The sequence below is a fragment of the Crinia signifera genome, chromosome 4 (genome assembly GCF_055691185.1).
Source record: "Crinia signifera chromosome 4, ASM5569118v1, whole genome shotgun sequence".
Classification (NCBI taxonomy): Eukaryota; Metazoa; Chordata; class Amphibia; order Anura; family Myobatrachidae; genus Crinia; species Crinia signifera.
In genome coordinates this window covers 132506150-132531025 of record NC_139220.1, presented here as the reverse complement: position 1 = coordinate 132531025, position 24876 = coordinate 132506150, and the positions used below count along the sequence as shown (strand labels likewise).

Here is a 24876-nt window from a genome sequence, read left to right as displayed (position 1 = left end):
CCCCATTTTTAATTGTATACCCACCCTGATGGCTAAATGACCCCCATTGTTAAAGCCACCCCACTATCAACGCCAACCCGAAGCGCGGCGAGCGGTACGCGTCCTCCGACCTTTTCATACCCCCACTATCCGAGTCGGCGTGGAGTTGATTTTATATAGTGTGGCGAGCGCAGCGAGCCACCGAGCCCGAAGCGTGGCGAGCGCAGCAAGGGGACATGGATACCTTCACAGCTATACGTGTCCCCTCGCGGGCTTCACAGGTATCCGCGTCCGCTCGCCGCGCTTCGGGCTCGGTGGCTCGCCACACTATACAAAATCAACTCCACGTTGACGTGGATAGTGGGGGTATGAAAAGGTCGGAGGACGCGTACCGCTCGCCACGCTTCGGGTTGGCGTTGATAGTGGGGTGGCGTTAACAATGGGGGGCATTTAGCCATCAGGGTGGGTATACAATTAAAAATGGGGTCTGGGGGCCATTTCACATATGAAACAGGCATCTGGGTGCCTTCACATATTAAAATCGCGTCAAATCGCATGCAATCTGATTGTATGCGATTTGATGCGATTTTTAGGTGCGATGAAGAAAATCGGGCGCCCAGATAAGTCAGAAGTACCGAAAGATCTCATTGTCTTGCTGCTTGTCTTGAAGAAGGTCTGAGATGCAGACCGAAACGTTGACCGAGTTCATTATTTTAATGGATTAAATAAAAGTCGAATTTTTTATCTGCGAAATGGTGAGTGCCCTCCTTCAAAAATACTGTGTTGGTCCTGTGCCTTGGAGTGAGCACAACCTGGATGAATTACTTAATTGCGTGCGGATTGTGTGTGTGTGTGTGAATATATATATATATATATATATATATATATATATATATATATATATATATATATATATATATATATATATATATATATATATATATATATATATATATATATATATATATATATATATATATATATATATATATAGGTTGTGGCAGTGGTCCGGCACTCCTGCTTCAGGATTTTAAGTGCTCCGGTGCTGGCAGCGTAGTAACGAAATAGTAGGCAGGTGGGGTGTGCTGCAGCACAATAACAGAGACTGATCAACGAGGATGATAGTAAAAAGTTTTACTGAGTGACATCAAGCATCTCTGTGCCGACGTTTCGGGGTCCCGTGCGCCTCGTTTTCCCCGTTTTCCTCTTTCCTCCTTGAAAACGGGGCGCACGGGACCCCGAAACGTCGGCACAGAGATGCTTGATGTCACTCAGTAAAACTTTTTACTATCATCCTCGTTGATCAGTCTCCGTTATTGTGCTGCAGCACACCCCACCTGCCTACTATATATATATACATATACATACAGTTGTGTTCAAAATTATTCAACCCCCAATGCTGTAAAGGGGTTTAGGGACTATAGTGTACATTTGGAATTGTATTCAGAATGAAATCCTACAAGGACGTTTTAAAGAACCAAATGCAACTAAAATGACATCAATTGTTTATATAACACAGTAGTAAATGTGTATTTTGTGGTTTCTTCATTGCCACAATTATTCAACCCCTTAAAGACTACCACTCTGAAGAAGAGAGGTTAATTCTGGTGTTTTCAATCAGGTATTGAAAACACCTGTGGATGTCACCAAGCACCAATCAAGCATAATAAGCACCAATTAGGCAGCTTTAAAATGACTGTGATACTCAGCTCCTTCTAGACATTTACTGGTGTGGTTACAAACATGGTGAAGTCAAGAGAATGGTCCAGGAAGACAAGAGAAGAGGTGATTTGTCTTCACAGGAAGGGCAATGGCTATAAGAAGATTGCAAAGAAGTTAAACATACCAAGAGACACCATAGGAAGCATCATTCGCAAATTCAAGGCAAAGGGCACTATTGAAATGCTACCTGGTCGTGGAAGAAAGAAGATCCTGACTTCGACTGCTGTGCGCTACCTGAAGCGTAGAGTGGATAAAAGTCCCCGTGTAACTGCTGAGGAACTGAAAAAAGATTTGTCAGATGTGGGTATAGAAGTTTCAGCTCAGACAATAAGGCGCACACTGCGTAATGAAGGTCTCCATGCCAGAACCCCCAGGCGCACCCCCTTGCTGTCTCCCAAGAATAAGAAGAGTCGACTGCAGTATGCCAAAAGTCATGTGGGCAAACCACAAAAGTTGTGGGATAGTGTTCTGTGGACTGATGAAACAAAATTAGAACTGTTTGGGCCCATGGATCAACGCTATGTTTGGAGGAGGAAGAACAAGGCATATGACGAAAAGAACACCTTGCCTACTGTGAAGCATGGCGGAGGGTCAATTATGCTTTGGGGCTGTTTTGCTTCTGCAGGTACAGGGAAGCTTCAGCGTGTACAAGGTACCATGAATTCTCTTCAGTACCAGGAGATATTGGATGAAAATGTGATGCAGTCCGTCACACACCTGAGGCTTGGGAGACGTTGGACCTTTCAACAGGACAATGATCCCAAGCATACCTCCAAGTCCACTAGAGCATGGTTGCAGAGGAAAGGCTGGAACATTTTGGAGTGGCCATCGCAGTCACCAGACTTAAATCCGATTGAGAACCTCTGGTGGGACTTAAAGAAAGCAGTTGCAGTGCGCAAGCCTAAGAATTTGACTGAACTGGAGGCTTTTGCCCATGAAGAATGGGCGAAGATACCCGTAGATCGCTGCAAGACACTTGTGTCAAGCTATGCTTCACGTTTAAAAGCTGTTATAACTGTAAAAGGATGTTGTACTAAGTACTAAGATTGAATGTCACTTGGGGGTTGAATAAAAACTAATAATGATGTGAGCACAGAAAAGACATTTGTGGTTATTTCATTATAAACTTAAGTTTATATTTCTCTGACCTACAAGTGCCTCTTTCATGTAAATGTAAGCAAGATGACTGAATGATCAAAATCAATGTCAAACTGGCCAAAACATTCAATTTCAGTGGGGGTTGAATAATTTTGAAGACAACTGTATACACATACACACACATATACACACACACACATATATATATCCCACAAGGGTTATAAGCACCAGAGTGCTGTCACTGCTGCAGAACTCCCTTGATTCCTCACCGCTGAAGTTAATAATGGCAATTACAGAGCCCATGGAGAAGCAGGAAGCTGTGTTTTGGCACCCTCAGATCAGGTCCAGCTCTGAGGGGGGGGGGTGGGGGGGTGTTTCAACATATTTTTATACTTGAATATGGCCATAAAAGCCCTATTTGCAGTGAAACTGCCCTGGGGTACAGTGACAGCAACAAATTCCATTCTGTGGCACGGCTGCGTGGTCCCTGTGCAGGGACGCTACCACCATATTGCCGCATCACATACCGGGGTGCCCACTGAGGGAACCCCTGGTCATACTCACCACTGATGTCTTCGGGCTGAACCAGTGGTGTGTGGCATGCTGGGGGTGAGCTACGCTGACATCTAAGCGACTGCATAGGCAAACACCCTCTCAAGACAGTGGTCCCGCAGCAGGGTCAATTCGGTACCTAAAGAGGTCGGCAATTGAACCCTTCCCCTGGTTTCCCATGATGCAGGAATGCTGTTTAAGTTCAAACAGCAGACCCAAAATAACAAAGAAATAAAACTGAAGTAAAAACTCTCTGGAGCTTCACAGTGAGCATCCTTTCCTGAGGGCACATTTTCTTAAACTGGCTTGTGGGGAAGAAGTAGAGGGGAGGAGCCAGTACACCCAGTGAAAGAGCTTCTATGTGCCGGTCTCCTGCGGATACCTCTCTTTTCCCATACGTTCTGACGAATCCCCAATATCCCATATGGATGATAGAGAAATGTTGATTAATAAAGTGCCTGTATATTTCTAAAACAATTAACCACTATGCAGAGAAATTCACTGCCCTAAACCTTTCCATAAATCTCAGCTTAATCTCAACTATTCCCTATTGCAAAACATCGATTCCTAGGAATAAGATTTTTTTTTTTACACAAATGATGCAATTGCTTCATTTAGTCTTGCACTATGACACTTGCATTGTATCTTCAGCAATAGAAGAGAAGCAGGAGGATAAGTCTGAAAACGCTTCTCAACTAAAGCATCAAGAGGGTGATGGATTTAGACTAGCTGCCCAGTATCAGCAATAATGCGGCACTTTGTGGCTGGCTTAAGATCGTTTAGTAATTGCAATTTCCATATCCAACTGCTTACCACTAATGAGGAGCTACATACAATAACCACACAGTATTGGTACACTAGGATTCGTTCCACATACATTGTTCATGTTGATGAAATATGAATTGCACATTTGTTCCAATTACTTTTTTATTTTGGTAAAGAGGACTCTTTGCTTATAACAGACACTACAGATATAAACATGTTGTGGCTAGATATAAACGGAGCTAGTAAACAGAATTAAAGAAGACACGCCACGGCCTTTAAGTTAGAGATCATGAGACAAATTTGCATACAAGAAAGAACAGTATTTTATTTAGGTCTGTGTATAAGCAGAGTTCAGATGTCAATTTGCAAAGGGCAGGCAGAAATCTGTAAGCAATGAGGGGGAAAAAAAAAGAGCTGGGTAACAGGCTGCCAGTAAGGCATTGCAAAATAAAAAAGTTACATGAAGACTTTAGGATAAATCGAATCCATCTTTAATCCACTGCATCCCTTAGTTTGCTGCCTGAACAAAATAAACAGGAGGAAAAAAAAACCAAGATAATTGACCTTTAATGCACAATGTGAACACAAACACCTGCAGCTCATTCAATAAATCGTTGTCTGTTTGTGTTTTCCACCTATTTGTGATGTTTGTAAGACGTGCCCTGTGTCATACTGCTACATATCTTTCAGAACAATGAACAGCATGGACTGCCAATATATAGCTCTACAGCATGGAGTACTCTACTGGAGGGCTCGATAGAATGATGTGCCTGCTATGGCACAAGAGAGGGTGAGATTGCAGTGTGTATGCGGTGCACTTAAGGAATGGCAGATTTCTTAACAAATGTTAATACACTGCAGAAAACAAGTGGCGGATAATTACAGTATGAGCCCTTGTAAGGCAATCCAAATTTACTGATCTGATGTTACATTATACAAAATTGCACCACTTTATTTAAGGCTTTAAAGTTTACATTTGGCCACCTCAATGAAGCTGTAGCATTAGGTTTGTCAACTGGATTACTGTGTTTCCCTGTTGGATATATACACAATTTTTACACCCAAACGTTAATGCATACGAAGCAAGAAGGCATTGATAAATAAATCTGCAAAAAAAAAAGTTAATTACTGCTATGTAGGCCTGGTGACCAATAACACAGGATTTAAAATTACGTCCCACATTCACATCCACTGGACTCTTCCACCATTTAACAACGCAACCAAAACAATACACATGTGAAACAACCACTGACAGAAAAAAGGTACTAAATCTGTATATTTGGTATTGCAAATACACTTCTGAATAAGAGCAAGCAGGGGAAAGGACATGGTCTCACAGTGAGAATCTACAGCTGCAGAAGCCTGAAAATGATTTACAAAATCGGAATAAATCATTATAAAAGAACTCTTAAAATATACACTTCTTGTTGTAGACCCCCACTGTATACACATCTATAAACATTATTCCCTATGTAAACAAAGAGTGGGGAAATGGAACCACTTGGTTAATAAAAAGAAAAAGGAACTTAGGAATGTCCCTCCAAAGAGATATTAAAGGCAGAATGTTCAACAAAGAGACTACAAGAAATACATTTATTGTAACGACTCCTTTTGCTTCCAGAAGAGGTGCAATAAAGTCTCCACAGGATTCCCTAAAAATGAGTGAAAAAAAAAAATCATAGTTGTGAGAAGCACTGTGTACAACACAATAGATGTTGCTCTCGTATTTCTTTAAAGGAAGGGGAAAAAAATAGTTACAAGAAGCTACAAATACCAAAGATGCAAGATCATCAGGAGTAGTCTATAGCGGAGCTCTTTGGACTTTCTTGTTTAGTAAGCTAAAATAGTGGTGCTTTTCATTGTACACTCCGATAGAAAGGAAGGGCTTGTGAAAGAATACAGTACACGTTTCTGCACGTGTGAAAACATTGCTGGGTGAACAATGTCTGTTAGCAGTAATACTGGATGTGGGCTCTGTTGTTCCCAGTTGCATACGTGAAGAACATATCGAAGCAGGCATCTTTGTTGTGACTTAGGAGGGGAACTGATGGTACACAATCTGAGCTTGCAACTTCCATCCATATTGTGTAAGGGGTACCACCACAGGAAAGTCCATTGGAGTTGTTAACAGGGTAATTTGAGTTGGAATGCTGGCACTGTTGTTGCACAACAGTTCTTCAGACCTGTAACAAGTGACAACACACACAGTGAGTATTTCCTTCGCCTGGGTCGCAACAGTAGTGAAGATAACCAACAGAAGTACAATAAAGTCATAAATGAGTCAACATCCAGTAAAATGTGAAGCATGATCCTTTTTAAGTATATTATGAAGAAAAAAATTGTACATCTGGCATATTCAGTTATAAAATAAAATAGCTATAGTCAACAGAAAGAGGGGTGTAGTGAAAGAGGGAGGATAAGGAAGGAGAGAGAAGAGAGACATAAGAAAACGTCCCAGAATACAACTGGGAATGAAAAAGAGAAAATCAATTTGTGGTTGTAAATCTCACATGTGATTAGTTGGTGTGACATGTAGGGGCTTCATACTTTGGGAAATAATTTAGAAGAGCTATTAAGGATGCTGGTCATGTATTCTGTGGATAAACATATGAGGGACAATATGGATTGCCGATTGGGGACAGCTGGCTGTCTAGTCTGCCACTATTTGGCATGTAGTCGCAGAGATCTTATGACCATTTTTTTTGCTATTTGGACAGAGATGGGGGACCTAGTGGAGTATTAAGTTGATACATGATTTGATTGAAGACTTCCATGACTACCAAATATGAAGGAATGAGCCTTCAGCATCACAGCCCCTCCAGCATCTATCAGTGGAGCCAGGACATTGTGTGTAACCGGGTGGGGAACATAATACCATCCATATAGTATTTTATATACTATATTATATTTTATATAATAGAGCTGGAGGCAGCACTCTCCCAAATCTCTGTCCAGTCATCAGTTAAAGTAGTGTTCAGATTGGTTTCCCAAGCCTTTCATAAGAGGTGCGTTTGCGTTGGGGGGCAGATGTCTCCGTGAGTAGAGTATAGGTAAGGGCGATTAACGCTCTAGTTGGAGACCATCCAAGACAAAATTTCAAAAGCAGTGAGGGGAATATACTCATGTGAATACATACTTGAGATCATCTCCAAGTGCCCCTTCTTCCTATGCGGTCTACGGGTTCTAGGTCCCATTGACCCTGCTTACCTGTTCACACTGCACCGCAAGTCAGGATGAAGCCATATTAAACCATGCTCGTTTCAACCCAGGTTACTCCACTTATTTCAACTGGGTGTTTCCACACTGCACAATATCGTGGGTTGCTGTGTGTTCCCATGAAAGGGGGTATGAGAATTGCTACATTTGTATGAATGACACAGGTTCTGTGGATGGCTGACTTCTAATCTTCCTCTCAGCTAGTATTAATCAACCACAGAACCTGTGTAATTCACGTGTGCCCTTTAGTAAAGGAATGAGCCTAGAAGGGAGCTACCCACCATGTTGGATTGTGGCCATGACTAGATCAATTTGAGGAGGCTCCCAGACTCCCAATTCAATTCATAAATATTAAGAGTTATACACATGAGAGAAGAGGGGGAATCAACCAGATATCATCCACTAACATCCCTGTATATAATACAGTACTGTACTATAGAGCATTGATGTATGGATCTTTTGTTATAGTGAAATTCCGTGGGAAACAGATCACTTCTATAAACAAAGTGGACAGGTTTTTTTCAATGACATCTATCATAATAACCAAGCAGGGGGAGATACACTTTCCATCAATTGTAAGGCATAACACAAACAGCGAGTTACCTGGCTCAGAGCTACTGCACATCTGTATATTAAAGCAGCTGACATGTTGACTTTTTTCGTGCCTTGCCCGGTACTGGAGTTTTTCTGTTAATTTGTCGCACAAGATCATAAAAAATCTGTAAATAGAAACATTATTTAGGACTATAAATTACAGCTTTGCAAACCAAGGCCATCATGTACAGTATATTTCAGATTCTCACAATTTGAGGATTTTTTGTTTTAACATTTTGGTGATAAGAACAGACCAGGATTTAATGTAGGCATTATTCTAATGTCATACTCATTAAGGTAAGCAATGGTGGGCCCCTGAAATGTTGGGCATGGAGTCAATGTCCTTTTTGCCATTATATCAAAGCAGCATGATTGCATCTCAATTTCTATGTTTAAAATTAAGGTGTGTGGTCCTACCCCAACCCCTTTGTTTATATAATGTGCACTTTAAAAAAGGTAGATCGTTCCTTTTGCTAGGTACTAGAACTGGCCCCATCTGCCCTTAGGTGGTTTTAATCAACACAGGTCCAAGATTACGTTTTACATATTAAGGTGCATTAGTATGGTAAATCCTTGATAAATTGACATTAGGGGGGTATTTAATCTGTTCCAATATTACCCGACAGGAAATAATTGGCACTTACCTATTCAATGCTGCCCTTATGGACAGCCTTGAATAGGTGTCAGATCCGACTTTTTTAAAATCGGATCGGTATTCTCAGAAACAGCCCGATCGTCAAATTCACAGCTGGGTTTATACAATCGGCGGCCATTGCCGACATTTTTTGCGGACTTTATGAAACTCAGAATATTGAATTCAGATCCGGTGAAACTGGCCAGGATTTCGACTGTCAGTACGTTCCTACAGTCGGAATCCCCCTTAATATTAGTAATGTTAGGAACCCAGCTGATGGAGTTCATCTTGACACGGTGCAGAGCCTATTACATCTATGTTGACTATTAGTGTTATAATTGTGTACCAGCATCATCTTTTTCCTGCATGGCACGACAACTATCAGCATGGTAGCACCTCTTATATTTAAAAATAGTTAGCCCTGTCCTAGACACTGCCCCCTCTTCACTATATCAAAAACAGACAAGAGGTTGTGTATAATTTTTTTTGTTTTAAAAGCCCCCAAAAATAAAAATAAATGTAAGAGAAAAGTCAGTAACATTAGCTCAGTGTACAATGGGGGACCAAAATATAACGTTTTAGCATAGCACTACTGCCAAGTGTTGCTAGCATCGATATAATTGCCACACCTAGTCGCAATGGACACGTGAAGAGTCAATTCCACATTACCTCATTGACATTAATCTTGGACTTGGCAGAAGACTCCAGGAATGCACAGTTGTTCCACTGTCTTGCTAGGTTCTGTCCTTGTTCTTTTCCCACAACCCTTTCATCTTCCAAGTCACACTTGTTCCCAACCAGAATCATTGGCACCTAAATAGAAGAATTCTTGTAAGAAATGTATTCACATTTACAGAATAATTTAACAGCCAGGATCAAAAGACCCTCTACTTTTATTCTTGTAGGCCAAAGCCTCTCAACAAGCCCAAATTCTGACCCGTTTATAATTTGTTAGCAATTTTCTAAGGTCACCTGCAGCATCACTGAAACTGAGTGGATTAAGAGGATCACATTCACTGCACCTGCCCGGCCCCCACCCAACACAAAGATGTAGCTGCGCTCATCTATCCACGATTGGCACCGCTCGTTCCAGTTTGGCATGCCAAATTCACACCTGCGGCATCGCCACGCTTTAACGTCACCACTCAATGCTTTTCTATGAGCTGCTGGAGCAAAGTAGTCGCACAGGCATGGTGACAGGATCGACTTACATGGCGATTGGTACGGCAAAGATGAGTGTAGATACATCATTATGTGGTACTGAATCCAGCAGCACAAATTGCTTTACATGCTGGGGATATTAAAACTGCTAGTGTGAAGAGATAATGCTATAATGTGGATGCATGCTGATAAAAACAACATGATCATTCTAGAGTCTCAGGTAACGCAAGATGTACACATTAGATAAATTGTTTAGAACTAAAAAACAGTTGACCTCATACGAAAAAGTATTTAGCAACATTTACATGTAAATGTTCCCACACAATATATATCAATGGAAGCCCACTCATCACTTCCTAGTAACCGATGCCCTTGTTTATTTACAAGAGAAATATATTGCTGATACTGTGTATTTTTAACAATACTGGGAAATGAAACCCACATTAACAGTACTCTGTACATACACTGCCCATACTAGGAGGATGTGGTGACAATATCATTACACAGGTCTCACTGCAAATTTAAAAAGGAAATACACACTTTTGCCACAGAAGTATTTTTCCCTTGAGACGTTAATGCTGGCAATAACTGTTACAGTAATGAAATACCTCAGTGCCAAGAAATGTAAAAGTCTATCCATATACAGTGATTTTGGCGCTATAAAACAGTGAACAGTTCATACAGAAACTGCACAACTACAAATAAGGGGATGCGGTCATTTGGTCTACAGCATTATGGTCGACAGTCATTAGGTCAACATGGGAAAAGGTCATTAGTTCGACATTGTCTAGGTCGACAGTCAAAAGTTCAACATGGAGTTTTTCACAGTTTTTTGAGCAGACGTGTGGTTACATATAGTTACATAGTAGGTAAGGCTTGAAAAAAGACTTGTGTCCATCTAGTTCAACCTGGTATAGATATCCATTGCTGATGTGGTAGGTTCTAATATTTTACAGACAGATTATATTTCTTATTTGTACCCATGGATGTTTTTCTCCAGTAAATGTTTGTCCAACTTTGCCTTGAACGCATTTAATGAGCCAGCCGTTACCACCTCTCTGGGAAGAGAGTTCCAGAGTTTGACTGTTCTGACCGTAAAGAAATTCTTTCTACTAGCTGAATGAAATCTTTTTTCTTCTAATCTATACTCATGCCCTTGTGTCCTAGATTCCTTTCTAGTAGAAAAGAGGGTGTGTGACAGTTCCTTATATTGGCCCTTGATATACTTGTACATGTTGAGCATGTCCCCCCTTAAACTTCTCTTTTCCAATGTAAATAGTCCCAAATTGCTTAATCTCTCCCCGTAGCTTAAATTCTCCATTCCCCTAATAAGCTTTGTTGCTCGCCTTTGGATTTTTTCTAATTCTATGATGTCCTTTTTATAGTGTGGGGCCCAGAACTGTACTCCGTACTCTAGGTGAGGTCTCACCAATGCTTTATATAGTGGCATAATTACCTTGAGTCCCTAGTTTCCATTCCCCTCTTAATACATGCCAGAATTTTGTTGCCCTTTTTTGTAGCTACATTACAATGGGCACTGCATCCCAGTTTGCTGTCTATTTGGACTCCTAGATCCTTTTCAAGTATGGAATTACCCAGTTCCTCTCCGCTAAGGTTGTAACTTGCACACTGGTTGTGTCTCCCAAGGTGCATAACCATACATTTATCTACATTGAACCTCATCTTCCATTTTTTTGCCCACTCATCTAGAATTGCAAGATCATTTTGAAGCATGGTGACATCTTCTGATGATTTGATGACTTTGCTAAGTTTTGTATCGTCCGCAAAGATGGATACATTGCTGAGTAACCCTATCCCAATATCGTTAATAAAAATGGTATTTCATGCCCTACCATCCACTAGGGCGTGATGGGAGAATAAAATAGTGTGCCGAACATAGTGAGGCACCGTGGGGATGCGGTGCATTTTAAACTGTGTCCAAGGCGACTGTTTTTGACATTCAGGTCAAAAAACCGTATGTCGACCTAATCACCTGTCGACCTAGAACCATGTCAACCTTTTCCCATGTCGACCTTATGGTGTTGAACCAATGACTGTCGACAATAATGCTGTAGACCAAATGATCCCAACCCATAATAAACAGTGTCTCCAGCAACAAAATACAGTCTAGGAAATTCTTTTAAAGTTTACCTTTAGCTACACAAAACCATATGCCAATGGAAGCCTTACAGTACTATGGCACAGGGTAGCCATTTTGTGGCCTGCAGCAGCTGCATGTGACAATCCTCCAGGATGCAACCACAGTTTGAGCTTTGCATATGCACACTGTGGTGGCCGCACATGCGCAGAAGTGCAAAAATTGCCTTAATGTGATTTTTGCAATCCTGCATGGTCTTTTGAATTAGGCCCATATTGTTTTTGACCATAAGGTTAAGGAAGAAAGGAAACGATGGAGGGTTATAAATGGTGTGGTTTGAAGTATATAACTTGAAACATACTTTTCTTCCTTTCTGCTTATTGTAAAGAGCATTGCTAACTTGGCAATATTCATTTTTAAATTTTTAAAACAAGACTGCAAGGGCTCAAAGCACTATTGCTACCCCACATTCTTAAGAATTATACTCTAGAACAGGGGCGGGGAAACTCTGGCCCGCAAACGGCCCCCGTAGGCACTTTTTGTTGCCCACCCCCCGGTGGTCTGCACGGGAGACATGTAAGGGAGTCTCGTGTGAGGTGGTTATACAGGCGGGAGCACGACAAACGCCAGGCAGCCGCAGCTAATCTGCGGCGGGGACGGGGGAATCAAGGTAATAGCCCCTGGAAGGATTTCATCCATTTAAAATGGCCCGTGTAACAAAAAAGGTCCCCCTCCTCTGCTCTAGAAAATGTAGGTTGGAGACAAAAGCTGAAATCTTATTTTACTAAATCTGCTTGTAATGGAGAACAATGGTGACAGCAGTTTCTCACACATTTTACTGTGCTGTACACTGGATTGCTGATCAGTACAATGTGGTGGGCAGTAAGGTATTCAGACTGCTTAGGAAAACTGGGTTATCTTCTGATACAAAGGTCAAAGCCGCTAAGCCAGGCTATAAGCTAATTTTGAACTAAAACCATTTATATGTCTGCATTAAGCTTACATAAGTACCCACAGCTTTCTAAAGGAAACCGGTTAAACATAAAAATAATGTTTTTTTTTTGTAAAATGCTTCCTTCATACAGACTGAGGAACATGACAGCGTTCACATCTCTCTCTCTCCCCTCTGTCAGTTCCTGTGCAATGCACAGGAACCAACACAGCCACCAGCAGTTATTACATAAACAGTATACTGTTTAAGGGTGTGATTTATGTGTGGCTCCAACCACTTTTCTGCATAATGTGTAACGTCCAATGGATTATTCAGTGGGGTTTTGCTGCAGGAGGCCAGGATTACCTATACCCACAGTGCTGCAGAAAGCGACACATTTTTTATGTTTAATTGCCCTAGATCTTTCAATTCAATGCTATGTTAGCCCTACATACACTCCCATCATACATGTGTGTGCCAATCTCCAGACGTTCACTTTCCAATACAATGACTATGCTCATACAGTACCTATTGGCATGGGTTCTTAATTAGACTGGCCAGTTGATCATAGTTAATTTATGGAGCATTTAATTCCTAATCTCTGGCAAACTGCTTACATCATCAGTGTCTTTGACTCGAAGAATCTGTTCTCTGAGGTCCTGTAAATCATTAAACGTAGACTGTGCAGTTATGGAGTACACTAATGCAAAGCCTTGGCCGTTCTTCATATAAAGATCCCGCATTGCTGTGAATTGTTCCTGTACAAAAGAAAAGTGAAAAAAATAAACTGTTAAATCTGAGGAACCAATTTATTGCCAAGAAGGACCCCAAACCACCAAGAGATAACTGGTCTATAAGCCATGTATAAACTGTAGAAATACTGCATTATAGCTTATTAAATAGTACATTTCTAAAAATAATAATCACATCCGCCTATGAAGCGGGAGCGTGCATCAGCGCTCAAAACACCAAAAATGAGCTCAATCGCTCAGTAAGTATATGTCTTTAGATGTAAGGCGATTGGAAATGAGAGGCCTCTAGTTTGGTGGGAGACAGGATAGGGGAGAAATTGGCATTACAGCCATTTCTAGACTGCTAGGGTAGATTGATTAAAGCTTCTAAAAAATGAAAAGTGGTGATGTTGCCCACAGCAACCAATAACATTATCTATTGCATTATACAAAATTATAGGGCGTATTGGATAGGTTGCCATGGGCAACACCCCAACTTATCTGCTTTAAAATCTATAGTAAATCTACCCCCTAGCATTTCCTTTTCTGTGTGTCCAAGGTATTATTGTCTGATGATCCATATCCCTCCCTCAGCTCCCACTCCTGCAGTTCTGGTTAATCATTGCTGCTCTCAATGACATTACTCAGTGGTATTACTCTGGAATTGGATATATTGCTTGTGGTAGAAAAGGAAAAACACTGCACAGGTAGAATACTGTATTCATTCCCTATAACTGAGGCTGTGGTAATGTCATTAACTGTTGCAGTTGCCTGCAGCAACAAATCAAATTCTTACTGGCTGCTATTGGTAAAGCTGCCATTTTTCCAGTCTAGAATTACTGGTGTGTATGACATGTACTACAAACCATTGTGCCATATGTTTCAAAATTATATTATTGTTACATTAAACAGAACATTAAAGTTTTAAATGCCACTTTAAATTAGGTGATTTATATGAAATCCCACAGAAAGCCGCATACAAGGTATTTATGTTTTTGGTACTTGTTTCCTAGCACGGCCACAATCTTATGGATCGTGTACCTTTAAGTTAAGGTACACGATCCATACGATGGACCCGATTTCCTTTGAAATCAGGTCCATTTTGCCGGCTAGGACACAATATCGGGGGCATCGCGTCGGTCGGGACCATTAACATTGGTCCCGACGCGACCGACGCGATGCCCCCGATTTTTACATAGGCTTCAATGTTAAAAAATATTTTAACATTGAAATCGTGTCGGGAAAGGTAAAATATCGGGGGCATCGCGTCGGTCGGGACCATTAACATTGGTCCCGACGCGATGCCCCCGATTTTTCCATAGGCTTCAATGTTAAAATATTTTTTAACATTGAAATCGTGAGAAAATGTGAAAAATGTGAAATGGGCCAATATGACCCATTTCACATTATAGATGTCCCCGTCGTCACCCCACGATAGACGCCAACCCGAAGCGTGGCGAGCGCAGCGAGCCCGCGAGGGGCGGCGGTGCGCGTCCTACGACCTTTTCATTCCCCTACTATCCACGTCGGCGTGGAGTTGAGAATAGAATAGTGTGGCGAGCGCAGCGAGCCACCGAGCCCGAAGCGTGGCGAGCGCAGCGAGCCCCGCGAGGGGACGCGTATAACTTCACAGGTATACGCGTGCGCTCGCCACGCTTCGGGCTCGGTGGCTCGCCACACTATTCTATTCTCAACTCCACGCCGACGTGGATAGTAGGGGAATGAAAAGGTCGGAGGACGCGCACCGCCGCCCCTCGCGGGCTCGCTGCGCTCGCCACGCTTCGGGTTGGCGTCTATCGTGGGGTGTTGGTTTACGCCGTTAAATTTGGGGGGGTTGGGAATATTTTACATTGAATCCAATGTAAAATCGGGTCCCAGGGACCCGATTTACATTTCATTCAATGAAAAAAATCGGGTCTAAAATCGGTCGGTCGCGTCGATCGCATCGCATGCGACCAAATCGCATGCGACCAAATCGCATGCGATGCGATCGACCCGATTTTTCCGACACGACCACCCCGATGTAAATCGGTGTGGCCGTGCTAGGAAACAAGTACCATGTTTTTCACTAAACAGCATGTTACAATTAGCAGATCATCCTATTGATTCAGAGAATACTCAGTTGTGGCAGTTCTTTCAGAAAACTAGGTTGATGTCAAAACAATGTGACAGCTTCACTGCAGCTAACATGAATCCCAGAGTGAGTGAGCTGGACTCCACATCAATAAGTTAAGGTCTTTTTACCTTCAATGGCTCATTTGCTGGCAAGTATATACTCTCCTGAAACAAATACTTTTGCTTTCAGTAGTGTAACAATAGCCCTGCAGACCCCGAGGGGAGGCGCTAAGCATGTGTGGGTGCTGGGGCCCGAGAACAACCCTTCTGCTTGCCGCCGCCGGGACTCGCAGACCTACTTGTCTGCAGTCCTGGCTCTCCTCCTGGCAGGCGAATATAAACGAAAAATAGCCCACACAAAATGTCCACCCCCTTACAGCAGACACTTTTTGAAAATGCCAGAGGAGGTGGCGGCCTCCTCTAGCATTCTCAAAAACGGTCTGCTGTTAGAGGCAGCCATTTTGTGAGTGTCATCTTCATTAGCAGGAACCAGCCAGAAAGAGAGCCAGGACAGCAGAAATGTAGATCTGTGGGTCCCAGCGGCAGGCACAGGGGTAAAGCAGCAGGGTAAGGCAGGGTTGGAGGCTTGCCCTTTTTGTGCTTTTCAGTCACGCATTTAAGCAATGCAGAGCTTATGTTCTAGGATGTATGTGACAAATGTATCCAAAGCACTGAAGAGTTATGTTGTAGCTAAAGACAATTACAATGAACACTGTCTAGTTATAGAACTAAACTCAAAAGTAGTGAAGGAACCAGCTAAAGTAACCATTTGTGGCACATTAGTAATTTACATGGATGAGATCAATTACTTAGAACACTTGTAACCTACAGAAGAGTTATACTGCTACTTTGAGCTCCAAACAGAAAATGCATTTAATAATGGGCAGTAATATCTCACTAATATCTCTAACATTGCATAATTTACAAGCGTTCTCTCATAACTGTAGTAAGGAATATGCTGTGATCATGTCTTTCCTTAAGACACATCGCAGGATAGCAGCAATATACTCTTTAGGATCACTGGTTTTGGGATAGAAACAACATTAATATACTAAATTCCTACATACTGTACACCATCTGCTACCAACTCATAATTGAATAATAAAAAACATGAGCAAATAAGATTGATGTTAAAAGAAAACAAACACATAATGCAGATTAAACATGCTGGAAAATGATTAGAAAAAAAAAAACATTGTGAAATCTTGTGTGAATAAAATCCCACTTTATTATGCATTAACAGCTTAACTGTAATAAGAACATACCGTTCCTGCAGTGTCTAAAATTTCGAGCATACATTGTTGACCATCAACTTCAACTTGCTGTAGAACAAAAAAAACAGAAAATACAATGATAAAAAGTCACCCAATAAATCAAACCTTTTTAAAATGAGAGTTTACCATTAAGGGGGTATTTCATCTTTCCCCTTATTTTTGGGGAGAATTAGCATTAACTAAAACATGCAGACAGGCTCTGATGATACAAATGCTGCTGTGGGGTACAGCAGCATCACTGGATTCCTGTCACACAAGTACGGGCAGGCAGCAAATGCGTGCAGTCGCCCCAATGGATGCTGACTGATCATAGCCTGTACTGTGCTGAGCACAAAGTGGCCGGTTGGAATGATAATCGATCAGTACATCATGGCATGCATTACCGTAGCCTAGACATTCCCAACCACGGTCCTCAAGGCACACCAACAGTGCAGGTTTTAGTGATATCCAGGCTTCAGCACAGATGTTTTAATAAGAATCACTCAGGTACTAATTGTCACCTGTGCTCAAGCCTGGATATCACTGAAACCTGCACTGTTGGTGTGCCTTGAGGACCGTGGTTGGGAATGCCTGCCGTACATGATATTTACATGTCAAATCACATTGACATACATAGCCAGCCATTTTACAGATTCTCTCATTGTCCAACTATGCACACAGCTGGCTATACGAGTCAAACATGTGTTGCAAAGAGTTCTACATAAATCTAGCCTGTGATAAAGTAGCAACTGGAATGATAGGGTAGATGTAAGTAGGGTAGTATGGCAACAAACCAGCTTCTTCATATTATTTTCTATTCTGTATGATCACTTGCTATTTATATAAAACACTGAAGCCCAACATAATATTTTGGGGCAATAACAAAAAAAAAACACAGGTTTAATGAAGTTAGCCAAAAGAGAACATGTGGGCAAATACTGTAGGTGAAGTAATAAGGAAGGTAACAGTACAGCTACTTACCTTATAAAGAGCTGTGCATAGCCATATTGCTTACTAATGCTGGCCACGCATCAGACCAGCTTTGCTTGGATGGAATAAAAATATGGCACTGGATGGGAGCAAATGTAATATTTAATTCAGAAATTTGCTCCCAAATTCTGGAAAAAAGGACAAAAACGGTCGCTCAGACTGTAATTGAACCGGTTTGATTTAAACAATTTGATTGAATATTTTTGTCCATATTCCTGGGCTTGTGAGCACATTTTTGATTGTCCTTTGCTCCCATCCAGTACCATTTTCTTATTCCATCCAAGCAACTAGTTGGATGGTTGGAGGGACGTTGGTCTGATGTGTGGCCAGCATAAGTTTAAAGCACAGGGACCATACCAGTAAGAAAACTTATGTGAATCATCATATCTGATTGCCAATCACATTTTGAATTTTGGATATTGAAATTACTTACTGAATAAAAAAAAGGAAACATACTCTGTAGTAATGCTAGATGTACAGTCGTTCCCTTCCTGTATTTATAAACATAACCTTGCTTAGCAACAAGCAGTGACTTCCTCATATACACAGCAGCACAAGATCCCACTCACCAACAGCATGGCAGCATAGCAGTCAGCAATGCAGCCTGTGTGTGAAGATTGATTTTAAGTGCCATCGTAACTGTAAAGTGCTTTGGGAAATATGTTGGTGCTATAGTAATATGGGCTGAAAAAAAAATAGCAGAAAACAGCCCCAACCTACGTCTATGAATGTGATATATCACATCATCATATATTATTGGGTAATTGCTTAGCTGGAGCATCTCCAGTGCACTGTGAGCAGCTTTCTGCGGCATCGGCGATGAGATTCAGGTGCACAATTTAAGAAAAACAGCACATTGATCTACTTCGGTTTCTCTGCCTTGTGTCATAAGACTTATGGACACCAAGCAAAATAAGGCTGTGCCTGTAGACTATTTTCTACCAATAAGACAGGTGTCACTACTTAGCAGTTTTGGCTCACGCTCCAGCCATCACCAAATCCGCAGGTTCTCAGTCGGTCCTCTTGATTATAATTAGCTCCAACTGTGGATCTTTCAAAATGTATCAGTCAGTAATGAGTGCACCTGTCAGGTGTCCTGGAAAACGTGACCAGTGCGGAGTCCCGAGGACCGAGTTTGAGAACCAGTGACCTAATCTATACTTAGGGTTGTAAACCCAAAAGCATTGTACAATTCAGATTCTCTGGTAGTAAAGATAAAACATTTGAAGGTGCATTGATGCTACGATGTCATAATATAAACTTGTCATAGTTAGAAAATACAACCGCTTTACTAACGGCAATGTCCCCATTACTGATCGGAATATCAAAGGTGAATATATAAGGTTCCCCCTTATCTGCCTGAGTAAAGGGCAGCACTGTTATAATATGATTGACTAGATCTACTGAAGTGTTCTAAGAAAAAAAAATTGATTTTAGACAAAGTGAAACACTAATACAAATGGCCATTAGAAGCCATTCCTTTTTTTTTTTTTTAAAAGATAGTAGCTGTTCTTATATAAGCTACGTTCTCGCTGATGTCCAGCAACAGCTCAGAACATTTATGTGAAGAATAAATAAAATGTCACTTGCAGTTAGAATGATGTGCGAGTACTGTCCCTGCTTTTCAAAAGCTGCAGGCTATGGAAGTCCATGCCTATATACTGCAGGAACTGCTGACAGCATGCTTTCCAAACTCTTTACTTGTACTTTCATTTGTGAAGCTTTGATGAACAGACAAAGTACTACCCAGGAAATGTAACCTGTGCATTGTTTTCTGAACAGAAGTACACAATGAATTTAATATTTTTGACAAACATCCTATATCTTGACAGTGATACTGAACTAATTTGTGCACTAGGGGCAGATGTACTAAGCCTTGAAAAAGTGATAAAGTGGACAGAGATCGAATACCAACCAATCAGCTTCTAAGTGCCATGTTAGGGGCTGTGTTTGAAAAATCTGACAGAAGCTGGCTGGCTGATTGGTTGGTAATTTATCTCTACTATTTGAGGGTTGATATATCGGTTAAAAAAAGGAAAATAAGTATGCAATAATATAAAATAAAAAAACCAGAATTTAATAATGTAAAGAAGCACAGTAAAAATATGAAAAAACACAAGGCACCTTTGACACTTAGAATTAATTAATAAGCAATGAGTGGATCCACTCCTATGAATACCGCCAGAGACAGACCACATATATAGAACTCCAATAGATAAAGGAGGAACAGAGTACCTGGACACTTGTTTGCCATTCTTGTGCCCATTGGATCCAGACCAGCCACCATCCAGATTTTGCACATCAATGCTACTCCAGAGGGATTCTCATTCACCATGCTACCATTATGGAGGATACTGCCGTTATGCATTCCAAATTAAATTAATTCCCCAAATGGTCAAAAATTGTGGTAGCTATACACCCACCATCTTTACTAAAGATATACTTTTACTATTGGAGGTCTATATATGTGGACACTCTGGCGGTATTCATAGGAATGGATCAACTCATTGCTTATTATTCATTCATCCTAAGTGTCAACGGTGCTTTGTGTTTTTTCATGTTTTTACTGTGCTTCTTTACATTAAATTCTAGTTTTTTTTTAATTTTATATATTATTGCATAGCGCTACTTATTTTCCTTTTTGTATCTTTGTTTGAGGGAACACTCCCTCCCTCTAAGTAGCTGCTTCACAACGCATCCCTTTCCAACGCCCAGTTTTTGTTGCCTAGGCAACTATTTTTATTTGATATATTTGTCCCTTAAAGCTGGGGACACCCCGTGATATGTCGACGGATTCAGCATATCACACAGATGGTGCATATCAAGCAATGTATTTGACAGTTACGCAGGTTTCAATGGTCGCTAGTGACCGTCAGGTTTGATGTTTGGCACACCAAACCTTACAATATCACTAGCGACACAATGTGTGCTATGAAGGATAGAACAGCTTGATAAGCTTTTCGAGGCTCCTTAGATAGCACCGGGCGAGCTGATAATCCACGATCGGCGATTTCGGGTATTCGGATATTCCTGGAAGTGGCTTAACTCCCACAAGCAAGGGAGTCTATCAGTTAAAATCAACTTCTACAATACTGAATCCTTTTTTGCATTATTGGAGTTTACAGTCTTATAATATAAGTTAGCTCACACACTCCCACACTTTTTGTCAACAAACAATTAACTAATCAGTATGTTTTTGCATATTAAAGAAATCCATGCAAATTCTTATACAAGTTATTTTAAAATAAACCATTTTAATTTTGAGGTTGTCATGGTTTTCAAAAAGGGTGAGATCAACAGTTAAGTAAATTATCAGTCATTTTGATTTTTCTATATTTTTTATGTTTAGTTTTAAACCATGGAGTACACTGGTGAAGAAAGGTCCACCATACATTGTGACTTCTCTGAGGGAAGAAGTCACAGTCGATCCCCCTTGAACCACCCAAGAGCTTCCCAGGAAGTAGGCTCGCATGTGATATTGCATGGTGTCCTTTTGCATGCAATCCAAGCAATTGTTACCAGAGGCTGTCTGATCTGATAGATCCTACGTGCAGCACTTGCTATTTGGGGGCTCTAAAACTCATGCGATTTGCCAGATTTCTCGGAACAAGAGATCAGCGTAAAAATCGCACTAGTAAATGGCCATCTTAACCCCTTCCTGACATTGGGCCTTATTTTGGTTCATTCTTTCTGACAAAATCCTTCTTATATGGGCAAAACCATGTGCACTGCAGGTGGGGCAGGTGTTACTTGTGCAGAGAGAATTAGATTTGGGTGGGGTTTAACTTCAAAGTGAGATCTATATTGCAGTGTAAAAATAAAGCAGTCAGTATTTTCCCTGCACAGAAACAAAATTACTCACCCAAATCTAATTCTCTCTGCACATGTTACATCTGCCCCCCCTGCAGTGCACATGGTTTTGTCCATCTAAGAAGGATTTTGTCAGAAAGAATGAACCAAAATAAGGCCCATTGCCTTTTATGGTAATTTTTTTTTTTTTTTCCTCCTTGCGTTCAAATAAGCGTAACTTTTTTAATTTTCCGGCTATATAGACACATGAGGGCTTTTTTTTTGCGGGACAAGTTGTATTTTGTAATGGTACCATTTACTATACCGTATAATATTCTGGGGAATCAGGAAATAATTCAATGTGGGGTAAAAAAAAAAAAAACCGCCATTGCACAATTTTGCGCTGGTTACGGTTTTTTTGGAGTTCATAGTTCGTTTAAAATGATGGGTTATCTTTATTCTATGGGTCGTTACGATTCTGGTGATACCAAACTTATATAGTTTTCGTTATGTTTTACCACTAAAAAAAAAAATCGCAACTTTTACGGTTTTTCTAATTTGCGTTGCGTCGCCATGTTCTGCGGCTTATAACTTTTTTATTTTTCCACCTACGGACCTGGGTGAGGGCTCATTTTTTGCGGGCTGAAGTGTACTTTTTAATTAATACCATTATGGGATATGGGCGACTTTCTGATCTCTTTTAGTTATTTTTTTTTGGGTACGCGATGCGACCAAAAAACGTAGTTTTGGCGTTGGGGATTATTTTCCGTTTACGCCTTTAACCGTGCGGGATAACTAATGTTATATTTTAATAGATCGGACTTTTAGGAACGCGGCGATACCAAATATGTTTATTTTTTTTATTTTTTATTTATTTTTATTTGGGAAATGGGGAAAGGGGGGTGATTTGAACTTTTAATATTTTTTTATTTTTTTTTTATTTTAAACTTTATTTTTATTTATTTTTTTACTTTTACTACAAGGCCCCCTAGTGCACTAGGGGGCGCGATCGCCTGTACTAGGTTCAGCCATAGAGCTCTATGGCTGAACGTAGTGATTTTATGCACTTCCTATTACATCCTGCCTCAGGCAGGATGTAATAGGTATGCAGACACGGCCAGCACAGGGGTCTACATTAGACCCCTGGCTACCATGGCAACCGATCGGCACCCTCCGATCTCGCTGCGGGGGGCCCCGATCGGCGCCGGAGGGGGGCGCCCCCCCTCCGATCAGCTATTTAAGCACTGCGGTCGCTTTGCCCGCGGTGCTTAAAGGGTTAAACGGCCACGAGCGGCGAACTCGCCGCTCGTGGCCGTGAGAGCAGGGACCTGGCTGTAATATACAGCCATTACCTGCTCTCTTTCAAGCCAGCTCACTCCGTGAGCTGGCTTGATTCCCCCTCAACCGACATATGACGTAAATGTACGTCATATGTCGGGAAGGGGTTAAGGGATAACTTCTAGTTTTAAAAGGAGTACATTGCTTCTAAATGGGCAGTCAGCACATAATGAGCAACAGATTTTCAGAGCAGCAGATTGTGCACTTTTTCGATAACTGTTCTTTTAAAGTAGGGTATTTCACCTTTAGGTACTTGTTTCCTAGCCACAATCTTGTGGATCGTGTACCTTTAAGTTAAGGTACACGATCCACACGATGGACCCGATTTCCTTTGAAATCAGGTCCATTTTGCCAGCTAAGACACAATATCGGGGGCATCGCGTCGGTCGGGACCATTAACATTGGTCCCGACGCGATGCCCCCGATTTTTCCATAGGCTTCAATGTTAAAAAATATTTTAACATTGAAATCGTGTCGGGAAAGGTAAAATATCGGGGGCATCGCGTCGGTCGGGACCATTAACATTGGTCCCGACGCGATGCCCCCGATTTTTCCATAGGCTTCAATGTTAAAATATTTTTTAACATTGAAATCGTGAGAAAATGTGAAAAATGTGAAATGGGCCAATATGACCCATTTCACATTATAGATGTCCCCGTCGTCACCCCACAATAGACGCCAACCCGAAGCGTGGCGAGCGTAGCGAGCCCGCGAGGGGCGGCGGTGCGCGTCCTCCGACCTTTTTATTCCCCTACTATCCACGTCGGCGTGGAGTTGAGAATAGAATAGTGTGGCGAGCGCAGCGAGCCCGAAGCGTGGCGAGCGCAGCGAGCCCCGCGAGGGGACGCGTATAACTTCACAGGTATACGCGTGCGCTCGCCACGCTTCGGTGCGCTCGCCACACTATTCTATTCTCAACTCCACGCCGACGTGGATAGTAGGGGAATGAAAAGGTCGGAGGACACGCACCGCCGCCCCACGCTTCGGGTTGGCGTCTATCGTGGGGTGGGGTTTACGCCGTTAAATTTGGGGGGGTTAGGAATATTTTACATTGAATCCAATGTAAAATCGGGTCCCAGGGACCCGATTTACATTTCATTCAATCAAAAAATCGGGTCGGTCGCGTCGCATGCGACCAAATCGCATGCGATGCGATCGACGCGATTTTTCCGACACGACCACCCCGATGTAAATCGGTGTGGCCGTGCTAGGAAACAAGTACCCACCTTTATTTTATTTTTGTGTGTGCTACCAATTGTTATTATTTATTAAGAACTGATCTCGATCATTATATTTCCTGTATTTCAAGTACAGTATATAGTCTTTTCTTTAGGTTTTGTTCTCTTTCAAGCTGTAGAGAGGTTCAGATGATTTATCTTGTATTTTGACTTTAATTTTGATGCTTATAAATAAATTGCAAACTTCAAGAAAAAAATGTTTCCAAAACTTAACCCAAATATATCCAAGTTTTGTCTGCTGTTCACAATACTACATATCAATCTTGAAAATGTAAAAGATAAATTACAACTCATCTACCATGCCAAGGTTAAGCAGGAGACACAAATATGGAGTCAAAAATCTAGAATCTTTGGACTTCTGTAATTTGGGGAACTATATCCTTAATGCGCAAACACATTGCCTGAGTTAGTTCCTTCTACTATATACAATATTTTATTATCTCATCCGAAACTGCTGACTTTTTGAATTCATGCAATGCGTCTTTCCTGTGTGTGTACATTCAGCGTTATTTTGCAAGTTTTATGGGGCCTACGCACGGTGAGATGTAGATGCAAGATCACTCAGAATGCTGCATAGCGATGTGCCACTGAGCCATCGGTCAGGGCCAGTAAGAACACTGGCAATTATAGATTTATCCAGCATTCTGGATATTAATCGCCAGGTGATAGTTA

At 41.4% G+C, this 24876-nt stretch overlaps 1 protein-coding gene across 1 annotated transcript in view; it reads right to left on the bottom strand.

Moving 5' to 3' along the window:
• Positions 1 to 4415: 4415 nt before the first annotated feature.
• The window catches only part of RAP1B (RAP1B, member of RAS oncogene family), a 60534-nt gene continuing 40073 nt past the window's right edge, over positions 4416 to 24876 (bottom strand). The window contains exons 4-8 of the mRNA XM_083182506.1: positions 16862 to 16918; positions 13368 to 13508; positions 9230 to 9373; positions 7936 to 8051; positions 4416 to 6299 (exon numbers count right to left, since the gene is read on the bottom strand). Of these exons, the coding sequence (XP_083038632.1) occupies positions 7965 to 8051; positions 9230 to 9373; positions 13368 to 13508; positions 16862 to 16918 (429 nt within the window). The 3' untranslated portion in view covers positions 4416 to 6299; positions 7936 to 7964. The remainder of the gene's footprint in view (positions 6300 to 7935; positions 8052 to 9229; positions 9374 to 13367; positions 13509 to 16861; positions 16919 to 24876) is intronic.